At 44.2% G+C, this 26,184-nt stretch overlaps 1 protein-coding gene across 3 annotated transcripts in view; it reads right to left on the minus strand.

Moving 5' to 3' along the window:
• Positions 1-1,287: 1,287 nt before the first annotated feature.
• The window catches only part of KCNJ15 (potassium inwardly rectifying channel subfamily J member 15), a 34,933-nt gene continuing 10,036 nt past the window's right edge, over positions 1,288-26,184 (minus strand). Inside the window, exons 1-2 of one of the 3 annotated variants that reach the window (XM_059466816.1) lie at positions 24,143-24,359; positions 1,288-3,434 (exon numbers count right to left, since the gene is read on the minus strand). In XM_059466816.1, coding sequence (XP_059322799.1) covers positions 2,288-3,418 — 1,131 coding nt within the window. In that variant the 5' untranslated portion in view covers positions 3,419-3,434; positions 24,143-24,359 and the 3' untranslated portion in view covers positions 1,288-2,287. Of the gene's footprint in view, positions 3,435-3,787; positions 3,989-24,142; positions 24,360-26,184 lie in introns of those variants that run through there. The other 2 variants (XM_059466813.1, XM_059466815.1) reach the window with 2 other exon arrangements.

The raw sequence follows: 26,184 nt of genomic DNA on the forward strand, positions 1-26,184 counted from the left end.
TTATCTGAGTCCTTATCTGGGTAAAAAAATTAATTGGGGTGCTTGTTTGATTATCAAAACATGGGTATTAGGGCTTGGCAGATGAGGAGTTAAGACACCTGTGCACTTTCATCCCAAAGCATCTTTGAGCTGCAGGACACAAACCTCAGATTGATGAAGTGACTGCAAAAGTTCTTGGAGCACACACAATTCATGTGTGTGCTGAAAAAAGAAATCAGGAAAAGTGATGGAAAATTTGAAATTAATAATCCATCATTTAAACACTTACATCTTCTACATGGGACTGCAAACCTGTGTTATCACCCAGCATAAAACAACCTGGAAATTCTTTCCACAAATGCCAGGCAGACTCTGCCTGCAGTGGTTTGAGAGAATTTGTTCACTCTGTAGTGGGTAGAGGAACTCTGTGGATGAAGTGAAGTTTATCTCTTCAAACAGGTACCTGGATATTGCCCAGGCTGCCCAGAGCAGCTGTGGCTGCCCCCGGATCCCTGGAAGAGTCCAAGGCCAGCTTGGATTGGGCTGGGAGCCACATGGGACAGTGGAAGATGATCACTTCCAACCCAAACCATTCCATGATTCTGTGTATGTATTCCCCCACAGGAGAGCTAAAAATTCACATAAAAATGAGCAGCTCTAAGTGCCTCATTCCCCTCCTCACCACCACCATCCTGCCCCACTCACAGACACCCCACAGGCCCCTGCAGTGTGTGCTCCTTAATCCTGACATCCATCCCCGGTGCCACCTCTGTGCTCAGCCTGCTGGATTTATCTGCTTTATAGGACATTGTATGGCAGGCTGCAGCACTGCATTCCACCAGGCCACTGGTAAATAAAAATAAGTGCAATGATGCCAGAAGTCACAGAAACAAAGAAGGCTTGGGGTTGAGAAGGACCTCAAAGATCATCTGGTTCCAACCCCCCCATTTCTCATCATTATCAGCTTTGGTGGCTCTGAGGTCAGACCCATTTAAAGCAGCTTTTCCTTGCCAAAGCTTTAGAGGAGCAGAATCTCTAGAACTCAGAGAGCTGCCAAAATGATACGAGTCAGAAATAATTTCAAATTCCCATTAAAAAATAATTTCAAATTCCCATTATAAAGGCCTCTCTAACAGAGATGTTACGTGGACACCACTGGTTTGTCACCTGTCCTCTGGCCACTGCAGTGACCTGCAGAATTCCCAGGGCTCTGTGCCAGAGCCAAATGTCTCCCCCAAGCACTCAGCTCTTTCAACATCTCTGGGGTACCTCACCCTCTCCCCATGCCACAAAGAGATCAGGAACTGCTCAAATTAAATTCATTTATTAATGGAATGGTTTTAGTAGACCAAAATTGATTTGGATGAAAGGAATGCTTGTCCTTTATGGCTGCCAGAAAAAGTAAATATTGTCTACAGACATTACACAGCTTTCTTTTAACCAAAATTAAATACGGTCTGGAGCAAAGCAAGCAATCTGTAGAATTGTATTGTTAGATGCTGCTGTTACAAACTATTTACATTGGATAAAAATCCGGTGTCTCAAAGCCAGCTACAACCCTAGGTGATTACTGTTGTGATCCTGTGTTTGTCCTGCCCTCATCTCCCCTTTTTGCTATCAGATATAAATCAGGCATTAGCAAGGTTAAGAAAAGTGAGTGATCCCAAAATAATCACAGAACGAGCTCTGAGCAGCAGAGACAGAGAGCGAGTGTTCCTCCCCACCACCCAGCACTGCTCTGTCACATTCCTTCCAGACTTAAGGAGTTTAACCCCTCCCTGCAGCTCTTCCCACATCCAACCATCTGTCTCTTCAATCAACTTACTTTCAGTGCCAGGAATCCCCATGCAGGTGATCCCTGGTAGGAGAATTTACATTTTAAAGGTACACATTTCAAAGGAGCACGTTTTCCTCTAGCAGTGCTGTGTGCTTCCCCTGCATGTTCACAGTAAAACCACGTCAAATAAATATTTGAGGGAATCAGCTCAGTGAGTCCAGTTTCACTTTCCAAACGGAAAGTGGCGTGTCTGCTTTCAGTGGTGGCAACAGGCAGAGGTTTAACACAAACCCAGTTTTGCTAAGTCATGATCAGGAACAAAGAAATCCTGCCTAATTACAAAATACTTGATTAACAACTCAGCCAAAGGGGTCGATTTACTGTACACCAAAGCTATTTGCTGAAATAGGACTGAAAAGGAAATAATCCTGAAAAGGGCTTCACTTCTGGTTTCACAGCAGACATACAGCACAGAAAGTTCTTTTTTCAGTTTGCAGAAAAAGGATCATTCAGAATACTTTGTCCATCCAATCAAACATTACTCTGCTGTAACAACATTGTTCTCAGTTCCCTCTCTCTTTGGTCCTCCTGCCTGTATTTCTCCTCCAGCTTTTGCTTTTCAGAGTCCACACTGTAAAAAGTAGAATCTGTGCTTCTCCTGATCTTCTCAAACTGACTGAAATCCGCCACGTACTTTCCATTTGGGGAGAGGGAAACCACAGGCACGAACTCGTAGCCCCAGTGGATCTCCTCGGGGACGTAGGAAGTCCTGCTCTGGCAGACAGCACTGGTGGACTCCACCGTGGCATTCAGGAGCACCACAAGCTCAAAGTCCTTCTCCTTGAGGTTTTGAGGTGTGAGGTCTCTCAGAGGGCTGCTTTCATCCAAAATATGGTAGAAGGTTAAAGGCAGAATGAGAAATGGACTTTCTGAAGAGGAGTCAACGTTGAATTTGACGCTGGCTTGGTTCAGCAGAATCCTCTCCCCTTCTTTGGTTTCGTAGGTCTGGAGAAGCTTCCCAGAGAGCTGACACTGTATCAGGAGGCTCTTCCTCATGTTTGCCACTCTGATCACCAGGCAAAGCTCCCCGTTGTGCTTGGTGATGACAGCACAGTGGCTGAATTTAATGGTCTCTGCCCTTTTCTTCGGCCTGGCAATCTTGGCCAGGAAGGTACCAGTGATGAAGATCTCGATCAGGGTGGTGATGACCAGCTGGGCCACAAGCAGGAAGATGGCATGGGGACACTCCTCGGTGATGAAACGAAATCCATAGCCAATGGTTGTCTGGGACTCCAGAGAGAAGAGGAACGCCCCAGTGAGGGAATCCACGTTCTTCACACACGGCTCCCGCTTCGGGGAGAACTTGTTCATCTCCAGGTCGCCGTGAAGGAAGGCGATGGCGTAGTAGATCACCCCGAAGAGGAACCAGGTCATGACGAAAGTAGCAGCGAACAGGGTGAGTTTGTACCTCCACTTCATGTCGATGACCGTGGTCCACAGGTCCTGCAGGTAGAGCAGGTAGATGCCGTCGACCTTGTCGATCCTGACGTTGCTGTGGCCGCTCTTGGACATGACACGCGGTTTGTGCGCCTTGAGCATGGCGCTGTCGATGCCGCCGTTGACCAGGGCCACGCGGGACATGTTGATCTTCGTGGGCTCCATCCTCACTGCTTCAGTCCTGGGGAGAGAAGAAAACAAAGGAAGCTGCTGCTTAATGAAGCCAGAGCTGACCCCAAGGAGTATTTGAAAATGTTGATGGAGAGAAGCACAAGCATCATCTAAACACGGCAGCAGGGAATGAAAACAGCTGGAATATAAAGTTACCACTGTACAGTATCTGACATCACAAATAATTTGACAGTCTTTTTTTTTTTCCAGGAAAAAAAAAATCATTCTTTGATTCTGGTGCCTGCCAAGTACGGAGAAGTAGGTTTCTTTTATGATAGCCTGCAAAAGAAATTTGTCAGAGCTGAAATTTTATATCAGTACTTTATTTATGTAAAAGGCATTAATTTTTTTTTTTTTCCTTACGTTTCTCTAGAGAAGAGGCTCTTTTTGATTAGTGAGCAGGTTTTCTTTAATGCCCTGAAGAGAGACATCTGATCAGAATTAGAGTCGCTGGGCTCAGAACGCAGATCCAGCTCACCACCTCTGTCCCTTCCTGCGACAGAGGCAGAATGAGCCAGACCAGCTTTCACTGGGAACAATTAACTTCCACAAGTGATTTACTCAGTCGGATCTGGCTCTTTGTGACGGACCTACAACCAACCTAGAGGGAAACAAAGCAGACCTGAACACATCAAAGGCGAGGTCTGCAATATTTACACCTGGGTGCAACACTCTGAAGCTGCCTGCCCTGGATAGCACTCCTAAATTTTAAGCTGTCTGAGGGAAGAAAAAAAAATAAAAAAAGAAAGTAATTCACAAAGTCAGCATTCTAAACGTGGGCCCTGACCTGCACGACCCCTGCAACTGGAGCACCAGACCCCTGGGTTTGTTTACTGGGCACCAGGCTGGATGGAGAAGGAGAGTGCAGGCACAGGGGCTGGGCAGAGCCCCCGGGGCAAGGCAGAGGCCTGCCCGTGCCAGCTGGAGGAGGCAGGAGCAGGATCCTGCTCACAGGACCAGACAGAGATTACGTAGAGCAAGGACAGTGCATGTTATAGTCGTTCCCAACAACAAAACTTCCTGCTGACAAAAGCAACAAAGAAAAAAAACATCCCATGCATCCTTTGTGCTTTGGCAGGTCTCACAAAAAGGCATTGTTTTGTCCCATTGTTTTCCTCAAAAAGAGCCTCCAAGTTAGTGATTAGTTTTCGCCAACTGCTGGAAAAAAAAAAAACTAAAAGAAAAAAAAAAATAATGTCTTCCTTATAGCTACTTAAAAGAATTTTGCAGGAAGTACAAGATATATTTGTGGGACACACATGTGCCAGCCCAGGACATCAGCATAATTGCTCACTGAAGTACTTTTCCTGTTATGTCAATTAAGGAGAATTTTTGTTTGTGACTGTACTCATCACACAGTTGCAGGTTTTCTGGGAAAGGGTAATTAAACTTAGCCCTCATTAACAACTGCAGCTCATTCCAGTTTTGGTTTAATCACCAACATTTCTTCTCCACAGCCCTGAACCATTGCCACAGATACATATTTATGTAAGAAAGGAGTGCATCCACGACCCCAGTAGGAGATTCCTTATGTGACAGTCAAATCAACACACAGAGCGCAGCATGTCCGGATAATAAACAGGAAAAAACCTTCAAGTGATCTGAAAAAGAACAACGGGAGGAAATGTGGGGGCTGGGAAGGACTGTACATGCAACTGCTCCTCAGGCCAGCCCAAAGCCAGCACTGCTGCCAGGGGGAGGCAAAAATGTGCAGCCTCTAAAGGGAAATCCTTCAGCAAGTGCATGTTCCTTAGGGAAGAGGCTCTATTCCCCCACACCAAGCCTATCTTTGGATAGGACATGGATTTAAAACATGCCCACAAGTCCATTCCCCCACACCAAGCCTGTCCCTGGACTGAACATGGATTTAAAACATGCCCAAAAGTCTATTCCCCCACACCAAGCCTGTCCCTGGATAGGACATTGATTTCAAACAGTCCCAAAAGTCTGTTCTGAAATCAGTAAACCTCTCCCTCTCAAGCACACCTCTCCTTAAACTTCACCTGCACCCTGTCAGAATGATTTTCCCTGCTGTGCCAGAGGTATTTGGGGTTTCAGCTCCAGTGTTGGAGGCACGTCCCCATCCCATCCCCAGCTCAGCCCACCTGGAGAGCTGCTCCTGGGAGCAATTCCCAGGGCTGACAGCTCCTCCTGCCCTGCAGGTCACAGGGATGGGGACAGCCAAGGCTCCACCATCCCACCCTGGAGCTCCAGCTGGTGGGTTTGGGCTGGAGGAGCAGGGCCAGAGTTATGTCCAAGGGCAGGGATGGCCCAAGGGCACTCAGCTCTCCACACTCCCCATGGCTCTGCCATGCCCAGGAGACCCAGATCCTGCACCAGGGCTTGGTTTATGTGTGAGATGCAGTGGGAACAACAACAGTTAAACAATCATGGAATGGTTTGGGTTGGAATGGAGCTTAAAATCATCCAGTGCCACCCCTGCCATGGCAGGGACACCTCCCACTGTCCCAGGCTGCTCCAGCCCCAGTGTCCAACCTGGCCTTGGGCACTGCCAGGGATCCAGGGCACAGCTTCCCTGGAAAACCTGTGCCAGGGCCTGCCCACCCTCCCAGGGAAGGAAAAGATTCCTTGCCCTGTCTCTGCTCTGCCCTGGGATAGGCTGTTCCCTGTCCAAGAGCCCCAGATGAAAATAATCCTGAAGCTGCAGCAGCCTCCCACATTCCCAGACCTGCTGAAGGACAGAACCACAGACACGACACCAAAATGCCACAGCAGAAGAGTTCCCCCCAAAAGATGGGAGGGAGGAAGGAATTTTCAAGGCACAGTCTCTTCCCTGGGCTGCACCAACAGAGCTGTAAAATTTGCCATTTCAGGTTTTAAGCTAAAAAGTGAAGTTTTGGTCTGGCACACTCCAGGCTGCTCCAGCTCCCAGCCAAGGCTGCTCCTCACTGTCCATCTCCCTGTCCCATGTGTAATATTGATCCCACATGTGGCATAGGGGGAAATTTTGGAGCCTGCCATAGGTGAATGAAGCTTTTTGAGAGCTCTCTCATCACGTTTTGTGTCCTCCCCTGATTTGTGACCAAGTTACTCAGCTTTACAGCCACTTCCTGAGATGGATCCCAGCCAAATCCAGGTGCTTTTTTTGGCGGCAGGGTATTTTTTTTGTGTTGATTTGCTTCCTATTTTCTTTTTTTTTTTTTTTTCTTCTCTCACATCACTCTTTCCTGCGTGATCCTGAATTCCTCTAGTGCTCTTTTCCTCCCCAGGGAAATTCCTCTTGGTTTCCTTTCCCTGCAGAAGTACTTCCCTTCTCTGCCACAGTGACATGGGAAGAGAGGATCTGTCACGCTGCCTCCCTTATCAGTGGCAGCAGCCAGCAGCAATCACTTGGGGGAAGAAACTCTGATGAAACCACCAGGAGAAAAAAGAAAAAAAAAGGCTTCAGATGAAGATCCTCTCCTGCCCCCACTTCCCCACTGCTTCCTGACTGAAGTGACCACTATAATATCCCAAAATAAATTATTTATGGGTGTCTGTGTGTGTAAAAAACCACATTATAGCACCTGTATTGCTATTTCCCATCTTACAGAGGCACCTCACACTCTCTGCCCTGAAAATCAACCCCAGCCAAAATACTTTGGTTGGTTTGGTTTGTGCTCACTCTAAATCACAAAGCACATCTACCACAGTGAGTTAATATGAGCAAGCAAGCTTAAATAATAGAGTAATATACATTTTTAAATTAAAGGAACAACTTCTGTCTGTTCCCTCACTGATTTTACACCAATAAATTACTTTTAATTGCTGTAAATCAAAGTGGAGATGCAAATAAAACTGAGCTGAAGCAAAGTTAAGGTAACACACTCCAAGAGGGAAGAAAACGAAATTGTCTCAGGCTTGTCTAGCATTCTAAATTTGAATTACCTCCTCTCCTCACCAGCCCTTTTGGAGCAGCCAGAGGAGCCTCCAAGTGCAGCGCAGACAAAGCCAATAAAACACAGAGCTACATACCAAGCCACCAAGCATGAATACCTTGACCTTAAGGTAATTCCAGCAGCCAGGGGTGTAAGCAGCACGCTGCCACTGCTTCCAGGGAGCACATTATCAGGGAGCCAGCCTGCACACACGCAAAAATGTTCCTCTTGCATGGAGCCAGCTTTGCTTGTGCAAGATCTCTCTTGGCAGACACAAGTGATTAAAAGCCTACAGGAGCATGACTTGTTCGAAGGGCCTCAGCTGTTTTCCTTTTTTTTTTCAAATTTTTTTCCCCTCAATCAGATGTGGCTTTGCCACTGGAGCAAATCCTCACGCATGCTTCGCTGCCACTCCGAGACGGGGGCAGAACTTGAGCTGTTTTTTCAAGCAGCACACAAAAAACCATTAGCAAGGCTTGGCAAGGAGAAAATGAAAAGCCAGGGGGTGAGGAAAGAAAACATTGAGGAGGGCTGCATAATCTTCAGATCCTTCCTGGGTCTGATGTGGTTCAGTAGGTTACAAAAGTGCCTCCTGAATTCTCAGTGCTCCGCGTAGCATGAACGTCCTCCTCCCCCTGGGCTGTGCACCAGGTTATGCTGTACAGCTGTCAGCCAGCAAAATCCTCCTCCATGGCTCAGCTCTGGAATTCACAGCAGTGGAGGGAGGCAAGGGGAGGCTGGAGAAGGGTGCTTTGCCTCTGGCACAGCCACACAGCTGGACACGGGGCTCCAAAAGGAGCCCTTCAGTGCTAGGACCCACCAGGGAGTGGTGACAGAAAAGCTTGAAAAGGTAAACTTACACATTTCTGGCTTTTACCACAAAAAGACTGAGGCAAGAGAACCATAAATACACCCTCAAGTCAAAATCAGCTCCCAAAGTTTGCCTGCGGCTGCCACCTTGGAGCCACCATCAGCACAGAGCAGCCCTGGGAATGGTCACTCTTCCCAATTTGGGAACCAGGAGCAGGTGAAAGCAGGGAAACATCCTGGGGAGCACAGGGAGGGCTGAGGGGTGCTCTGCTAAAGCCAGAGATGGGTTTTACATCACTCACACCATTCACAAAATAGTGGTAAAGAAGCAAAACACCAAATCCATCTGTCTCTACCTGTTGGCCATGGAAGATGGGTTAAAGATGGAGAAGTCTCATGGGTGTTGTTTCTGGGGGAGATTTGTCCAGGAATGCTGTCGTTCCCCAGGACAGGGTGCAAGGATTTGCAGTAATTATGGTTTTACACAGAGGAGCCTTTGGAGCTACACTGATGCAAAGAAATAGAAAAACAACCAAGAAGGCAGAATGGAGGCAAAAGATGACTCAAAGATTATTAAATTAATGGAGAAGCTCCCAGTGATTCCCAAGGCCTCCAAGGGGAGAAAAAGCACATCCTGCAAGGATGTGAGCAGTTCACACACTGCAAGGGAGCATCCACCCTCCCAAAATCCTGCCCTCCAGCCTTGCCCTGGGCTCTGGGGATGGGCAGGGGCTTGGCCATGCACATCCTTCAAGTACATAAAAGTGTTCTTTCAGGAAGAAATTAATCAACTCCCCACATCACAAAACTCTCCTTTTTGTGCTCAGCTGGAAAAAAAAAAACAAAACAAAACAAAAAAAAAAAAAAAACCAACAAAACCAGAGAGAGAAAGGTTCCCCAGAAACCTGTCCTGATTTTTTTTTTTAATTTTTTTATGAATGGCTTTTCTTCAGCAGGGCAGTAAAAAATACTTTAGAATGCCACCCTGGCTTGCACATTGTTGCTCCAAAATCTTTTCAAACACTGGGAAAGCACAGCTAGGCATTTAGAACCTGCCTGTGCTGTGATGCTCTTCCCACCTACAAACCCTTTCCTCATTCTTGCTGTGCAAACCATCCCTGGCTCTTTCTGCACAGACAAGTCTGAACAGACTCCTGGGATCTTGCCCTCTCTGTTTCTGGGAAGTTGGGTAGAGCCAGAGCTGCTCTGCAGGGCTGAAAGGGACATTTATTGTTGCATTTTTGCTTATTGAGCTCATACTCTGCACTTCCACTTCCAGTCGCATCTGGGGCTGCTGTGGGAACATCAAACACCTCAGCACAGAGAAGGAGCTGATACAGGAGTGATGTCCTATCCCAGCTGAGCTTAACAGCCACTACAAAGCCAGGAATAAAGTTTCAGAGAGCTTAACACTAACTGCTGTCCTGTTTTGCAGTCTCTGCCACTATTTCTCCACTCTCCCCTTCCAGGATGACCTTGGGGAACAGCTAAATCCTGTCATTCCTCCTCCCTGGAGGTATTTCTCTTTACCCCAAGGGTATCACTCACTATTCTGCTTTCCCTCATTTTGTTTTGTATTCCATTCCTCTCCCCTTCCCGTTTTCTGAATCAAAAGCTCCAAACCAAGAGTGCTTACCCCACACCAAGAGAAATGTGTAGCTGAGTGCATAATTATTTTATTTGCAGCATAATTGCTTTATTTTCAGCAAAAATCTCCCTGTAGGTTCACACCACCATTCCTGACCTCTCCATCACATCAGAGAATCACAGAATCACAGAAGGGTTTGGGTTGAAGGGATCTTAAAGTTCATCTCATTCCAACCCCCTGGCACAGGCAGCAACAACTCTGTTTTCAGAAATTTCAAACTTTGCAAAGCTTCATGTAGTGCAAGGTCTCCCCATCTTCCCAGCTCCTTATCAGTCAGAAATGTGGGAACAAAGCCTCAGACTCAAGGAAGAGTCTCAGCTTCACCTCCAACGACCAGATTTGGGAACACAAGTGGCAGGTTTGAGGAGGAGGAGGGAGGTGGAGAAGGAGAGCAGGGGATGTGCTGGGAGAAGATTGAAGGCAAGCCAAGGAATGCCTCATGTTTTTCATTTTTTTGGCTCTTCCTGCTCAGACACAAGATCAATTAATCCATGAGGTGTTTTGTGGCATGCCTGGACATCCAGCAGGGTGAGGGTCAGGGATGAAGACACCTGGACACATTCCAGCACCAAACAGGAGCTGGGCAGGGATTTTCTGCAGAATAGCTTTTCACTTCGTCAACTCAGGCCTACCTAAGTCCTTCCTAAGTACTTAATTCCTTTTTTAGGAACAGGCCCTTGGCCAGCTAGCTGCTCTGGCTGCTGGAGCACAGCTCCCAGGGAAAAGGAACACACAGAGGCTGGTGCTGCCTCTTTTTGGCTGATTCCAGGGCTGGGCTCAAGGTGGGTGAGGTTTTTGCCCCAAAGGCATTGTTTTCCCTTGATTTCTGCCTCTGGATACTGCCTGGTATTAATTACCTGTCACTGTCATATTTTCTGGAAAAATTCCTTTGCCCAGGATTCTTCTCCTGGGAAGCTGAGAAGCCTCAGAGGAAAAGGAAAACAATAATTATCTGATTGCTTCTCCTGTGTTTCGCTGCTTTGGAATGTGTTTGGAGATTGTTTATCCAATAATAAATTGGTGGATAAACAATAAATAAATTGGTGGTCATTTCATTGGTTTCATGTGAATTGTTTTGACTTGATGACCAATCAGGGCCAAGCTGTGTCAGGACTCTGAGAAGAATCAGGAGTTTTCATTATTATCTTTTTAGCCTCCTGTCTGTATCCTTTCTCTATTCTTTAGGATATTTTATTATAGAATAGAACAGAACAGAACAGAACAGAACAGAATAGATTAGAATAGAATAGAATAGAATAGAATAGAATAGAATAGAATAGAATAATAAATTAGCCTTCTGAGAACATGGAGTCAGATTCATCATTCCTCCCTTCGTCTGGGAACCCCTCAAATACAAGAATTACCCAGCTGAAATCTTCCTGCACGAGCTCATGTGCCCAGAGTTTCATGGTTTTGTACCCAAATCAGGGGTGTCTGTGCTTCTTTTCAGTATTCTGGTCACAGGGTGGCAGCTTCATTAGGCAACAAGATAGAAAATAATTAGTCTGAAGCTAATTACTGCTGAGGTTGTGTTGGAAAAAGTTCAAGGGGAAGGGAATTCCCTCCCAGGTCAGCAGGAGAACAAAGGGATTGGACTGCACTGCTGCAAGGGAAACCCTAAAGGAGCTTCCAGTCCCTAAAGGGGGCTGGAGAGGGACTTTTCACAAGGACAGGACACGGGGAATGGCTTTAAGCTAAAGGAGGGCTTATAGGGTGAGATGTGAGTAAAGAATTGTTCCCTGGCAGGGTGGGCAGGGGCTGGGATGGAATTCCCAGAGCAGCTGTGGCTGCCCCTGGATCCCTGACAGTGCCCAAGGCCAGGTTGGACACTGGGGCTGGAGCAGCCTGGGACAGTGGGAGGTGTCCCCACCCATGGCAGAGATGGCACTGGATGAGTTTTAAGGTCCTTTCCAACCCAAACCACTCCATGATTCCATGAACAGCTTGCTGGGACTGTCATTCCCTGCTCACCATAGGCTGTGTCCTCACTTCCCTTCTTCCACAGCAGATAAAGGACAGCACCTTGTTTTTAACCTCAGTACTCACCCATCACTTCATCACTTTGAACAACAGCAATAATAATAATAATAATAAAGTCAAACTCAGAGCAACTGGTTTGCCAGTCTGCAGCTGGTGTGAAATTTGCTGCATCTGTTTCAGAGCTGAAGAGGGGTTAGTGGAACAGAAAACGGCTCTGCTTTCTTCTCTTGTTTGCTTGCCTTTTTCCCTCCAAATTCATTTCTTGGCCTAATAAAAAATCTGCTTTTGTTTAAAAACAAGCAAGCAAACAAACCCAAAAACAGACATTTCCTCTGGATTTTTAATTTCAATTGTCAGCAGGTGGTTGAAAATGAAGAGGAGCATGCCAAGCCACGGCAGGGAGAAAAGTTAGCGCTTTGCTGGTCGTTCAAAAATTTGGATAAAACAGCTGCAGGCTGCCTTCCCCAGGGCTGCTGCTTCTCCCTGACTCTCAGCTGAGACAGGAAAGACAATTTATCAGTCATTTCAGACCAGTTAGAGCAGACAATTTACAGTGGTTTGTGCCCCTCTTTATTTTTTTCACGCCAGATCCCCTGACACCCCAAACCCAACATCAGCCACCAGGTTCCAACACCCCCAGAGCATCATCTCCTGTCTGTATCCCACCCCCACCAGGACAGCAACACATCCTGGGGCTCAGCAGCTCTCTTTTTAATCAACAATTTGTGGTTGCTCTGTGTCCCAGTCAAGTTGGGGTTTGTTTTTAATTAGTCACTGCACACCAGGGCTCCCATAGCTGGGTGGAGGTGTGGCCATGGGGGTGAGGCTCCCTGCAGGGTGAGATTTTGCTCTGCTTTCTCCCCAAAAATCACATTTCCAGTAAATCACAGCTCTCCTTTAGCCCACACCACGAGCTCATTAAGAATTGCTTTAATTACCCGTGAGCACCCCACAAATATTGTGTGCACATACTCTGCAGAGATAAACCTGCTCAATTGTTCAAAATTTTCCTCAAATTTTCCATCTCTGTGCAGCCACTAAATCTCAGGCTATGAGAAGAGTTTTCCACCACAAAATATTAAAATTCCTGTGCCTTTAAATATCTAAAAATCTCAATAATATTGAAAGTAATGGTGGGGTGCAAAAGGCCATGAAGCTGGTAAGGGGAAAAAATTATTTAAAGTATATTTGTAACCTTTTTTTCATTTATTCCTAATGTGGACAAAATCAACTGGGGAAACAGCACACCTTGACTCAGCAGGAAGGTGGATGCTGTTATTGGAGTAAAGTTTTTCCTATAAAAGAATTCCTGGATCCTTTTAACCTGTTTGTTGCAGCTGATTTGTGCTGCCTTATGAAGGCAGAGCAATGATAAATACAGAATAACCCTCTAAATAATCCAAATTTTTGTCATCTCTGCAAGGCCAGGACACAGCAGTGAATTTGGAGGGATGTTTGCCATCACACAAAGCACACTGCCAAGAAAGTAGGATGGGTTTGTCAGGGTTTCATCTTAAAACTTGTTGCAAGCTGATTTTCTCCGGAAGTTATTTGGTTATGAAGCATTGCCCTGCCTGTGTGAACAAGTTCACACTGTGGAGAATGTTTTCAAAAAGAAAGTCTTCTCTCATGCTGACAAAATGCAGCCTGTGAGACAAAGTACCCACTTCTCTCACACAAACCTAAATTATTTTTACATTGGATGTCTCTTTCTCCTAGGCAAAGCACAGATGATGTTACTGGCACATATAACTGACTTATTTTTTGATAATTAATTGCTTTACAGTGAATTACAGCAATTGTGGGCAATATTCTCTTCGAGGGGCACAACATCTTCAAAAATGTTCATTCCTACCCCATTTTCTCTGCACTACAAAGATTTCAAATCGCATAAATCACCCATTTCCCTTGATTGGCAAAGTCTGATAAACTGAGAGCAAGCTCTGCTTCATCTCAAACAAATGTTTGGAAGCTACTTCACCTAAACAAAACTTAGAAATTTTTAAATTCTGGAAAGAAAATTCAAGAGTGTCCAATAGATTCAGGGTGTGATATTTCATGGGCAAACATTTATGGGCACTTACATAGAAGTCAGAGATTTATTAAAATACTTTTATTAAAATTAAAAAGTATTTTTAAATATTAGTATTTTTTTATTTAAAAGTATCTATTAAAGTACTTTTTTATTAAAATATCATCCCATGGTGTGTAAGCTCAGCTAGTTGGAGTCTGGTGCTAAAAACATCAGGGTTGGGGTTTCAGTCCCTGGATGGATCATTCCCTTAAAAATTGGGTTTGATGGTCCTTGTTGGACCCTTCCAACCCAGAAGATTCTGTGATTCCCAGTTCTGTAAAGCACAAGCAGTTGCAAACCTAAAACATTGATGTGGGAGATTTTGCTCTATCTAAAGTCAGTTGTAGATGCATCTTTCACACATGTCCCCCTTTGGGCCATTATTACCCTGAATAAACTCTCTAGACCTTGAAATAAAATAATTTCCTCAAATGCCCAGTCTGGGACACCTCCCCAAGGCCCAGGAGCCACTGCCTGGGGCTGTGCTCTCAGAGCAAAGGCCTTTGCTAAAACACCTCCCAAAGGTGGGCTGGGTCACCCTGGGGCTCACACACCCTGTCCCCACCTCCATCCCTGTCCCCACTCCTGTCCCGACCCTGCTGCCCCTCAGAGGGGACAGAAGTGATCATGGGGGTCCTCTAAAATACCAAAATTCTGATTTACAAACCAAAGCCTTTCACCTGCTTCCCTGAGGTGGTCAGGCAAGAATTAAAGATATCAGTGACATTTCCCCATTGGTGTAGGGTTACTCATCCTCAGTGCTGCCCAAAAGTTTTGTCAGGGCAGCTTTCTCTCTCTCTCTTTTTTTTTTTTAATTTAATTTTGTTCCTGACCAATCCATGGATGTGGTTAATTTAAGGTTTAAAAGGCTTTTGCTCACACATACACACACACACCCATATATGTTTTCCACTGAAGTCTGTGCTTTTTCCTAGACCCACCCAAATTCCAGTACATAGCTCACTCGTGTGCCAAGCTTCCCTACTCTCCTTGCAATGAGTGGAAAAATGCCCTTTTTTCCACTCCTGCACATTTTAGAGGGGGAACCATGCAAAGGAGAAGGAAGAATTTAGTTATACCTGTGTTTATACAGCAGAAATGGGAAAGAACCTCAGTGTTCTCCATGGGAATGCTTTTTCCTAAGGTTTCTGAGATTCTGAGCCCCATTGCTTGCTTGGGACTCTGAGCAGGAATTGTGGAGTGCCAAGGAGATTTAAAAATTAATAAATGTGAAGCAAAAGTAGCTGCTGGTTGGTAAAACTCCATTCTGTTCATGTGAAGTACTTTACACTCCTGAATGTGCTGGTATTTTAGGCGAGGGTTGAGAGAAAATCAGAGATTAATAGTGAGAAACACTGGGTAGTTTTGAGTGGAAATGGCCTCAGCCATGTTCTTTAATGGGGTATTTTGGGCCAACAGCAAATTCATGGAATCCCAGAATGATTTGACCGTGCAGAGGAGAAGGAAGTATTTAGTTATACCTGTGTTTTCAGAGCAGAAATGGGAAAGAACCTCAGTGTTGTCCATGGGAATGCTTTTTTCCTGAGGTTTATGAGGTTCTGAGCCCCAGTGCTTGCTTGGGACTGGAATTGTGGAGTGCCAAAGAGATTTAAAAATTAATAAATGTGAAGCAAAAGTAGCTGCTGGTTGGTAAAACTCCATTCTGTTCGTATGAAGTCCTTCACACTCCTGAATGTGCTGGTATTTTAGGTGAGGATTGAGAGAAAAATCAAAGATTAATGGTGAGAAACACTGGGGAGTTCCGAGTGGAAATGGCCTCAGCCGTGTCCTTTAACGGGGTATTTTGGGCTAACAGCAAATTCATGGAATCCCAGAATGGTTTGGGTGGGAAAGGACCTTAGAAATCATCCATGCCATGGGCAGGGACACCTTCCACTACCCCAGGTTGCTCCAAACCTGGGTTTGAATTTGGGGAAATCTGGTGGACCAAGGGTTGTAACAACACACGAGCTCCATCCAAAGGCTTTTCCATTTTTCTGCCCTCTATGGGGATTCTCATGGGGTTAAGGCTGGTCCCCCTTGATTTCCTCTTCTCAGGAAAGGCACTAATAAATCCTCTCTGACTTACAGAGCTCCCTGTTTTCCTGGAGCTTGTTGGAACATAATTTCTGAAGCCTCTGTTCACCTGCCAAGCCAAGCTGAAATTAGCCCATGGATTTAAAGACATGGGCTGGTTTGTATCCCTTCACTCTTAGGTGATGGAAATTCAAATAAGCCAGGTTAATTATTTATCCTTTCCATCAGCACCATGCTAACATTGTACAGGAGCTTATTGTCACTCATATATCTGCAAAAATTTGATATTTTTTTAAGAAGAAGCTGTTTCCTGAGTTTCTTGACTGGGAGGTTACACAGCCCTGCTCTGTTGCGTCTTCCAGATAAACTCCCAAGGAATCAGAGGGAAAAGAATCTTTGTTTTCCTCATTGCTCTCCCAAATTGCTTGATCCCTGCCAATTTCCATGACACAGACCCCTCAGTCTGCTGCAGAGACTGTGGCTTCTGAAAGGGAGGAAATAGCATGAAAGTACTGGTGCACATCAATGTTTTTGGATTTTCTCGCCAAACCAGAAATATCAAAACAAAATTAAAAAAAAAAAAAGAAAAAAAGAAAAAAAAAAAGAAAAAACAAGTTTAAATTTTTCTAGCCCAAAAAAAAAAGAAAACAACAAGACATAAAAAGGTCATTCTGGTTGTTTGGTCAAACCAAAACTGAGCCTTTCCTTTTGAAGTTTGCACAGATGTGACTCATTTAAATCAGGTGAGGAACAAAATATTCCTTGGAGTGACAGACTGTGACATCTTACTTCCACAAAGCCATAGTACAATTTTTTTACTGTTTAAAATCGTGGGGTTTGTTCTTTTTTAAAATCTAAACCTGTATTTTCAGCCCTTAAAGCTTATGGTTGAAAAGTCTCAGCCAACTGTAAGGGCCACGTGGGTTGGGTTGGTGACAAGTGACACTTGGAGGGACAGCCTGTCCTGCTTGGTGGGATCTGGGAACACAATTCCCTCCTCATTTTTCTGAAAAGTCCTCCTTTTTCTTGCAGTTTCTTAGGAACCTCCATAACAGCAGTGATAATGTGCCCAAACAAGAGAAAAAATCTCACGCTGCTTTTCAAAGCCCTTGCGTTTCCTCACCCTCAAAGGAGCCTGATTTCCTGATTTATTTACACATCCCTTATCTTTATGGCTGCTCCTTTATGATCCCATGTCATCTCCAAAGCTCCTGCAACCTTTTACAGTTGGGAAGCTCCAGCTTTGATCACTGGAGCCATCAGCCTGAATAGAACATTGTTCCTGCTCTGTGGAGAATTTTTTCCGACTGTGCTCAGGACACCGCAAACTTATTTTTACAACGCTCAGCAGCTCCTCTACCTTATTTTTCTGTGAGTTTTACAGATGCTGTGGGTTTCAGGAGGCACTTTGATGTTTTCCAAGCTGCCTGATTTATGAGAACAAAAAATACCACCGTTCCCCAATTATTTTCTGTCGCCTTGTAATAAGGCTCGATGCATCAATGGAAATTTAGTTTAGGCACAATGAGGAAATCAACTGCATCTCCCACAAGAGATCATTCTTCCAGTGGAAAAATCAACCTTTTTGATCTCTAACCCTCCGTACTTTTCCTGTAATATTTAATAAAGACTCCATTTTCATTGGAAAACAGACTTGATGGGAAATGTGTAACTATTAGACCTTTCTGTGTTATTTTAGTGCTGTTTATATTCTATTTTAGTGCTGTTTGAACAGAATTCATATTTTGTAGGTAAGTGCTGAAGATAAGTGGTGGCAAAAAGCAGCTGAGCAGGGCTGTGAATATCTTCAATTGCAGCAGATTTCAGAAGGGGTTAAGATCATGGCATTGCTGAAAGTCCAGGTGGGAGCTCAGTGGCAGAGCAGAAAACTCCTCCGTTCACTGTTCTGGTGACAACCTGTCAAACCCAGCATTTCCCAAAAGTAAAAACTCTCTCTGAAAAGCTGTTCCCTTGCTCCATTTGCTGCACAGCTCACACTTCTGGTCAGCTTGGTGCCACAGCATCTCCAAAATCCACCTTTTCTTCCAGTCCAGAGTTTCAGTTTATTAATTAATATTTCCCAATTCTCCTCCTGCTCACAGTCCTTCTCACCTGACCCACTCAAAAATTCTGGGATAAAAAAAATCTTATTTCTTTTCTGCTGTTTTGGCCATTTTAATTTCTTTTTCATTAATCCAAACACATCTTTCACTTCTTTATACCCCTAAAGGTCACAGTCTAACCTTTCCACAGCTGCTGCCCTGACCCCCATAGCTCTGCTTTCTTCTGCTCTTTGTTGGCATCTCATTCCTCTTTGTCCTCAAATCAATCCCTGGGTTTTGTTTGTTTTTTTTTTTGCTCCTTTCCTGGTTTAGACTTCTCCCATTCCACAATAGCTTCCCATGTGACATAAATAAAATTCCCACGTCCTGAAAATCCACCTGTGTGAGATACAACTTCCACAAGCTTCTCCCCATCATTGTGTTCACCTACAAAGTTCCTCCTGTGTGTCCTTCACTGCTAGATCTGAAATAATTTACAGCAGATCCAAAGTTTTCCTCTTTCCTCATCTGACTGCAAAGTGTGTTGAGGACCTGCTGTGCTGTGAGAAATAATTTGTTCTGACTGTAGGCTATGTTCAGCATGGATAATAAGTGATTTATTTCCTTGGAAACAACACTTTTCCAGGATGGAAACCTGGGATACCTTGAGGGATGAATGTGCCCATCTCCCTGCAGTTCTGATGACCTGAGACCAGACCTAGAACTTTTAAACAGCTGAAATTGTCTTTTTCTTGCACCTCTACAGCAAGGCCAGAGGTTTTGAAAGATGCCAAGTTTATTTATTCCATGAAAATCAACTGCCGCAGTACATGTGAAGGTTGAGAATTACACATGTTAATTACCTGGTACAGGTGTGCATTTGAAGTTGGAATATCCTAAATAAATACAGGTCAGTGTGAATTGTACTGCTGAAGCCTTTCAGGTGAAATCCCATGGGAAGTGCTAAGCTGTGTGGGATCCTGGGTGAGATCACACACCATGGTGTGCCCTGTCCACCACACACATGGTTTAGTTGTTGAAAAAAATGCAAATTATGCACTGAAGGTTATGAACAAGTTCCTTAAATAAAAACAACCCATCTAGGAATTTAAAATAGGGTGTAGAATATGTCTGCTCTGTTTTAAAGGTTCTTGGCTGTGATATTCCCTGTTACAGGTCAGCTTGGTTATCCCCGTCAACACAGAAACTGTGACAACCACCACCACCAAAATATGGATTCATCAAGCCTGAACATTTAAAAGACTCCCTTATCTGTGATCACAGAATCCCAGAATCATCAAGGTGAGAAGAGAGCTTCAAACTCATCCAGTGCCATGCCAGCAGCACCAGAATTACCCCAAGCCCTGTCCCCAAGGGCCACATCCAGACTGCTCTGGGACAATTCCAGTGACTCCAAACCTCCCTGGGCAGCTCAGCCCAAGGCCTGACCACTCTGCCAGGGAAATTTTCTGTGCCAGTCTCCAACCTGAGCCTGCCCTGGTGCCATTTGAGGCCATTTCCTCTCCTCCTTTCCCCTTGGGACACAGCAGCAGAGCCCGACCCCCCCCCCGGCTGTGCCCTCCTGGCAGGGACTTGTGCAGAGCCACAAGGGCCCCTGAGCCTCCTTTGCTCCAGCCTCAGCCCCTTCCAGCTCCCTCAGCCCCTCCTGGGGCTCCAGCCCCTGCCCAGCTCCGTTCCCTGCCCTGGACACGCTCCAGCCCCTCCAGGGCTCTCCTGCAGGAGCAGAACTGGGCCCAGCCCTGGAGGGGCCTCTCAGAGCCAGCACAGAGGGACAATCCCTGCCCTGCTCCTGCTGCACACACAATTCCCCATCCAGCCCAGCTGCCAGGGGCCTCTTGCCCCCCTGGGCACCCCTGGGCTCGTGTCCAGCCCCTGTCACAGCACCCCCAATGTTTTTATCTGTGCCATTCCAAAATCCTAAGGTGGGGCTGGGCTCTTTCTCCAGCAGCACTGACACATCCAGAGCACACAGCCTCGAGCTGCACCAGGGGAAATACAGGCTGGAGAGCAGGGAAAAGGTTTTTCCAGCCAGGGTGAGAAAGTTCTGGAATGGCTGCCCGGGGAGGTGGTGGAGTCCCCATGCCTGGGTGTGTTTAACAAAGCCTGGATGTGGCACTGGGGGCCAGGGTTCAGTTGGGGCTGGGCTGGACTCGATGGTCTTGGAGGTCTCTTCCAACCCAGGGATTCTGGGAATTTTGTGAAAATATGAACAACCCACATCCTACACCTCTGGCACTGTTGCTTCTTTCAAAGGTTCCTCTTTTCATGATGGGATTTCAAATCCTCCTCTCATTTTCACCACGGTTCAGCTGCCATTTGTTTAGCAAGATGCGAGCCAGTGATCAATTGATAAAGAGCAAAAAGCTAAACCAGAATTATTTGGTGGCAAAACTTTGGGGAAATTTCACAGACAAGGTCAGAAAAATCACAAAAACATTTGTCTAGCTGCCATTTTCCTTGGGGAATTAAAAATGAAATTAAAATCATTTAACCAGGAAAATTTATTTATTCGCTGGTTAAAATGTAAACCTCTATTTTATCCATTTTATTTTATTTTATTTTATTTTATTTTATTTTATTTTATTTTATTTTATTTTATTTTATCTGTACGTATTTTATTATATGTTTTTGTCAGGCTGTGTAATTCTAGAGAGGAAGAGGGGAAATTTTGAAATTTCATTTGTTCATTATAAGAATATATCCTTTAATGTCATCTAAGTAGGTGTTTTTTTATATATATTCCTTCCCTACAGATTTATGGTAATATATGGAACAGATAACCATTTTTATCATATATTCTCAATGCAAAAGTGCTAATTTTAGATAAGTTCATTATGTGAAACCAGATTGAACCAACAGTGAAACCCCTCAGTTAAAACAATGGAGATTAAATTAATCTGATTAGGTTGTACTATTGTCGCAGTCAAAATTTATTTTATTTTATGATTTTTGAGTCATGACAAAGAGAAAGTGGCTCTCTGAGCACAGGCAAATCCAGCTGAGGATCTCCACGAGAAAAACCAACCAGAAAGGAGCCAAATATGATTTTAGATGGGACCAACCTTGTCCCAGCACTTTACTTTCACCAGAGGCAGCAGAAATTTTGCAGAAGGCTCTGCTGGAAGATGAAATTTGCCAAACTCCTTTTTCCCCAGTGCAGAGAACTGCAGAGGTCCCAAAACTCTGCAGATTTATCCCAGAACTGCAGGATTATCCCAAAAATCCCTCTTCATGTCCAAGCAATATTTGTCTTGTGAAGGGTGACAACACCTAAAGCTTCACTGCTGTCCAATCTCGTTCCCTTTCTGCCCGGCCATGAGCTCTGCCTTGCTGTGAACCCCAGGGTGTGCTGGCCACACAAAGGCAATTCCCTACCCTGGGCATACAGGACATTTTCCTGCTCTTGGGAGGAGGCAGAGGGGCTCTGGTTGGGGATGGATCCACGTGCATTTCACAGCACAGACTGGCAGAGTGAGCAGGAGCTTCAGCTCATGCACAGCCAGTCCTTGGGGACTGCTTCTCCCCTGCTGACTCCAGGAACATGCACATGATTTTTGCCAAATTCTTTTCCACATCAACACCAAACTCTTTACTCTATTACCACCAACTTCTTTTCCATATTAACACCAAGCTTTTTTCCACATTAACACCACACTCTTTACCCTATTACCACCAAGTTTTATTCCATATTAACACCAAAATCTTTACCATATTACCACCAAGCCATTTATCACATTAACATCAAGTTATTTGCCATATTAACTCCAAGCCCTTTGCCATATTAAATCCAAGCCCCTTGCCATATTGACATCAAGTTCCTTGCCATATTAAAACCAAACTCTTTGCCACATTAGCACCAAGGTCTTTGCCATATTAACACAAAGCTTTTTGCCATATTACCACCAAGATCTTTTCCATATTAACATCAAGTTCTTTACCATGTTAGCACCAAGTTCTTTTCCATATTAACACCAAATTCTTTTCCACATTAACACCAAACTCTTTACCCTATTACCACCAAATTCTTTGCCATATTAACATCAAGTTCCTCACCATATTTACACCAAACTTTTTGCCACATTAACACCAAGCTTTTTACCATATTACCACCAAGATCTTTTCCATATTAACATCAAGTTCTTTGCCATATTAACTCCAAGTTCTTTGTCATATTAACACCAAACTCTTTAACATATTACCACCAAGCCCTTTACCATGTTAAGACCCAATTCTTTTCCACTTTATACCATATTAACACTAAGCCTTTTACCATATTAACACCAAGCTCTTTACCATATTAACTCCAAGCCCTTTGCCATACTAACAAACACATCCAGACACACTGAATTCTGAAATGATGCTCAAGCCTGTAATAATTCACTCAAGTCATTCATGACTTCTCTCACCCCAAGGGGTTAAGGACAGCTCAGCTTTCAGATATTTGGCATTTAGTAAATTCCTTCCTAGTAAATTGACAAAGTTGATTTTAACTGTTTCATGCAATAATCAATGATTTTTATAATTTTCATACAGGTAAAGACTTACAATTTTCTAAAGGTAAATTTTCTAAATTTCTAAATTTTCCCTCTGTCAAGCAAATAAACCAAAAATGCACCACCCCAAAACTTGCCTTGTTTTTCCTTGAGGAAAAGTGAATCAAAATTTATTTCAAAATGCTCTGAGCTTCAGCATGTAAAACAGTAACATTTCTGTTCTTCTTGGTCTTTCCCAGCCTTGGTCTCCACCTGTTCCCAAAGAACACAGCCTGTCTATGGGGACTGTGTGTCTGAGGAGAGGGAAACAGGACAGGAGGCAGAAATAATATTTCAGACAGCTTAAAGGAAATCTGGATAAATCAATAAAAAATTCAGGTGCAATTAGCAGCATTAGCTGTGGGCTAATGGCTTGTTTGCTTCATTGCATGAGGAGCCAGGATAAAAAAGAACTATTTGCTTTCATTTGAAATTCTATAAAAAGTAACAGACTGAATTATTGTATGTACATTGGAAGACTGAAGCCCAAGTCATCTGCTGCTGTTTTTGTCTCTAGGCCATGCCTCATTTACTGGGCTGAAATTCCTGGGGAAGTTTTTGGTCTGGTCTACAACTCTGCTTTATAAAAGTGATGCCAGTTTGTTCTGTACAGGCAGCACCGTGTTACACTCCAGGTTTGCTTCCTCCCTCCTGTTAGCTGGTTATTAGGGAGGGCAGAGAGCATTGTGACATTTTACAAACAGGGAAATAAAGAAGACATTTCTTTAGCAGCAAATCTTCTTCCCCCTCAATTAAAAAACAAAAAAATCACAAGAATACAGACTTGGTAGGTAAATACACAGGCACTGTGATCAGAAAGACCCTGGAAATGCCTCGAAATACAGAATAGGAGGAAACAAGGTGAGTTTAAAAGTGCTGTGGATACTCCTGGTTCACAAAGGAAAGCCAGCTTTGTTCTTCTTCACAACCAGCACCTCATGGAGAAAAGGAGATTTTATCTGTAACTCTCATTGCAGCACGATCCCAGTGTGAAAATAAAAAGGGAGGCAGTAGAAAATACAGGGGAATTTGCACAACGGGCTTTGATTGTGATCATGAGGAAAAGCCAGTGCTGTCGTAAACAAGTCGTGTGAAGACACAGGCAAAAGTTGGAAGACAATGCCTGAAGTTCTCAAACTCAGACATGTTTACATTCTTTACACCTTCCACAGAAAACTGACATTCTCTTTTCTTATACATAAAGGTGACAGGGACAGGAGAAAGTTCCAGGCAGGTTTTCCCACCATGCCAATGAAAACTGATTTCTGCACTGGAAAAAAGAGCAAGAGCTGGCTGAAAGTTCTGATTCCAACACTCTAAACAGCACTCTGGGTTTCTACAGGGAAAAAATTCTGGCAGGCAAACAGTGACAAAGACAGGTTCAGCATCTGTCCCCCTCCCCAACATATAAAAATCCCAGCCCCAAGCATTACAAACCCCACATTCAGTGCTTTACATCAGTGGAAAGACCAAACCATGATAGCTTTTGCTTAATTGTTGAGCTGCCTCTATGTCAAAATCCACAAAAAAGCACAATTTTATAAAAACATTTTTTCTCTTACACACAGTTTCTAAATCCTTAAACTACCAAAATATAGAAAAAAAATAGGAAAAGCACCTACTCCTTAGCTTCCAGCTCCACACAGCTCCCAAAGCACTGCTAAACATGTATGGATTTTTGACAAATACCTCTTACCTGTAAAAGAGCAATGTTCAGATTCCTTACTAGATGTTATCGTCATGACAAGTCAAACAATCTTTTTTATAGAAGGTTGGGCTGCTTTTCAATAAAGCATGTGTGCATTTAAAGAAAAAAAAACAAACAAAAATCCAGCCCAAAACAAACCCCTCAGAGAGTCTCCCTTCCCTCGCTGTCAGTCAAAAACAAGTTGAAATAAGCCTGAGTTGGAATTACCTGAATAAAGAAACTGGAGAGAGGGAGGGAGGAGAGGGAGGGAGGGAGAAAGAGAGGAAAAAAAAAAAAAAAGAAAAAAAGAAAAGAGTCCGAGAGGAGACTCAGTGATGTCAGCAGTGTGTGTTAAGGAAATCTACAGCTGAGCCCAGCAAACTTTATAACTGCACAGCTCTCAACACCCAGCTACGTGGTGAGCAAATACCTGCTTCAGAGGAAGCTGATTTACTTCTAAAGAAGTCAGTTAATCTTTGAAGAAACTTCAGCCAGGCTGATCAAAGTCCCTGAAAGGCCTTATTTCCTAAATAAATAAGGTTATGAGAGGTTGTATAATGCTCAGAAAAGAGGAAGAAGGATAAAAAGTCAACATTATTGATTACCCCTTTCCTGCTGGCAAAGGGGAGATTGAAACTCATCTGAAATCAGTTCAGGTTATGGTTGTCACACACTGAGCTGCAGCAGCTGAGATCCCTGACCACCAAATTTTCCAATGTGTTTATCCAAACACTCCTTTCTTTGATGGCTTTTTCTGGGTTTGCCTGGGTGCTTTTGTCTCCCAGTTGCAGGGAGCACAGGCAGGGATGATTTGAGCAGGATGGAGTCAGGTACTGGAATTTGATGGGGTTCCCTGGGCGTGCCAACAGCAGCAGGGAAAGGGAAGATGCTGCAGCATCATGCGATGCCCCTGGATATGATTATACTGTAATTCCTGGGAATTCCAAATCCCAGCAAGCTGCTCCAGGGCAGGAGAGCTCAGCATCACCTGCAGGCACACCCCCAGTGCCTGGATAATTTTCTTCCCTTTCCCCTGGGAGAAGGAGAACATCAGACATTGGCATGAGTCCTTCACCAACCAAACCCATCCCACCCCAAATTCCCAGGGAACACAGAGCCAAATCCCTGCTAAAGGGGGATCTAAATGCCATTAACAGATATTAATAATGCCATGATATGTGACCAGAGAAAAGCAGGAGCTGGAATTCTGCTGTCAAGTGCAGCATTCAGGCAGTGCCAGTAGGCAGCAGCTGTTTTGCATTTTAAAGGGCAACGCTTAGAGGTGATTTTTTTTTTTCCACTTTGCCAGAGACTAAAGAATTTCACACGACTTGGATTGTTCCCTGAATCCATGAACCTGTTGCACTGGTGTCTCTCTATATTTACCATGAGGGAGATGGCAACAGCTATAAATATATTTATATTTATATATAAAAATGCCTGTGAAGGTCTTTTTCTGCTTTCAGATGAGCTGTTCTGTTTGCAGAGCTTCATCATGAAGCACCTACACCAGGATTTCTCTTTCCCTATCCAGTTAAATTATGTTTAGCTGGGATTATACATTATTAAAAATTCCCAATTAAGCCTTTCTCCTTCTTTCTTATGGGTAAAGTTTGACAAACTGTCCTAATCATAAATGAATAATGTGCTATTCCCACACATCCCCCAAATCAGGATTTTTGGAACATGGTGACCATGAAATCCACTGTAGGGTGAGAGGCCTTTGGAATATCATATGAGGATATGCTCTGAAAGATGCACAGCTGTTCAGTTTTTAAGCTTTGTGTGCATGATTTAAAAATGCAAATACCTTTCCTTGCAGTTTTCCACCTTAAACAAGTGTCACTTATCCCCACAAGCTCTGGGGCTGTTCCCACATTGCTGCTGATGTGGGCCAGAAGAAGTTAATTTGTCAGTTCATACCCTCCAAAATGCATAAATTCACTTTTTTTCCCCTTCAGATTTACCAGGGCTTATAAATCTTTTTCCTTTCAGCAACCAAGAGTGAGTTCAAAAGTGTGGGCTAGAGATGTTGAAATACTGATCCAAAC

Source organism: Ammospiza nelsoni, chromosome 2 (assembly GCF_027579445.1).
Source record: "Ammospiza nelsoni isolate bAmmNel1 chromosome 2, bAmmNel1.pri, whole genome shotgun sequence".
NCBI classification, from domain to species: domain Eukaryota; kingdom Metazoa; phylum Chordata; class Aves; order Passeriformes; family Passerellidae; genus Ammospiza; species Ammospiza nelsoni.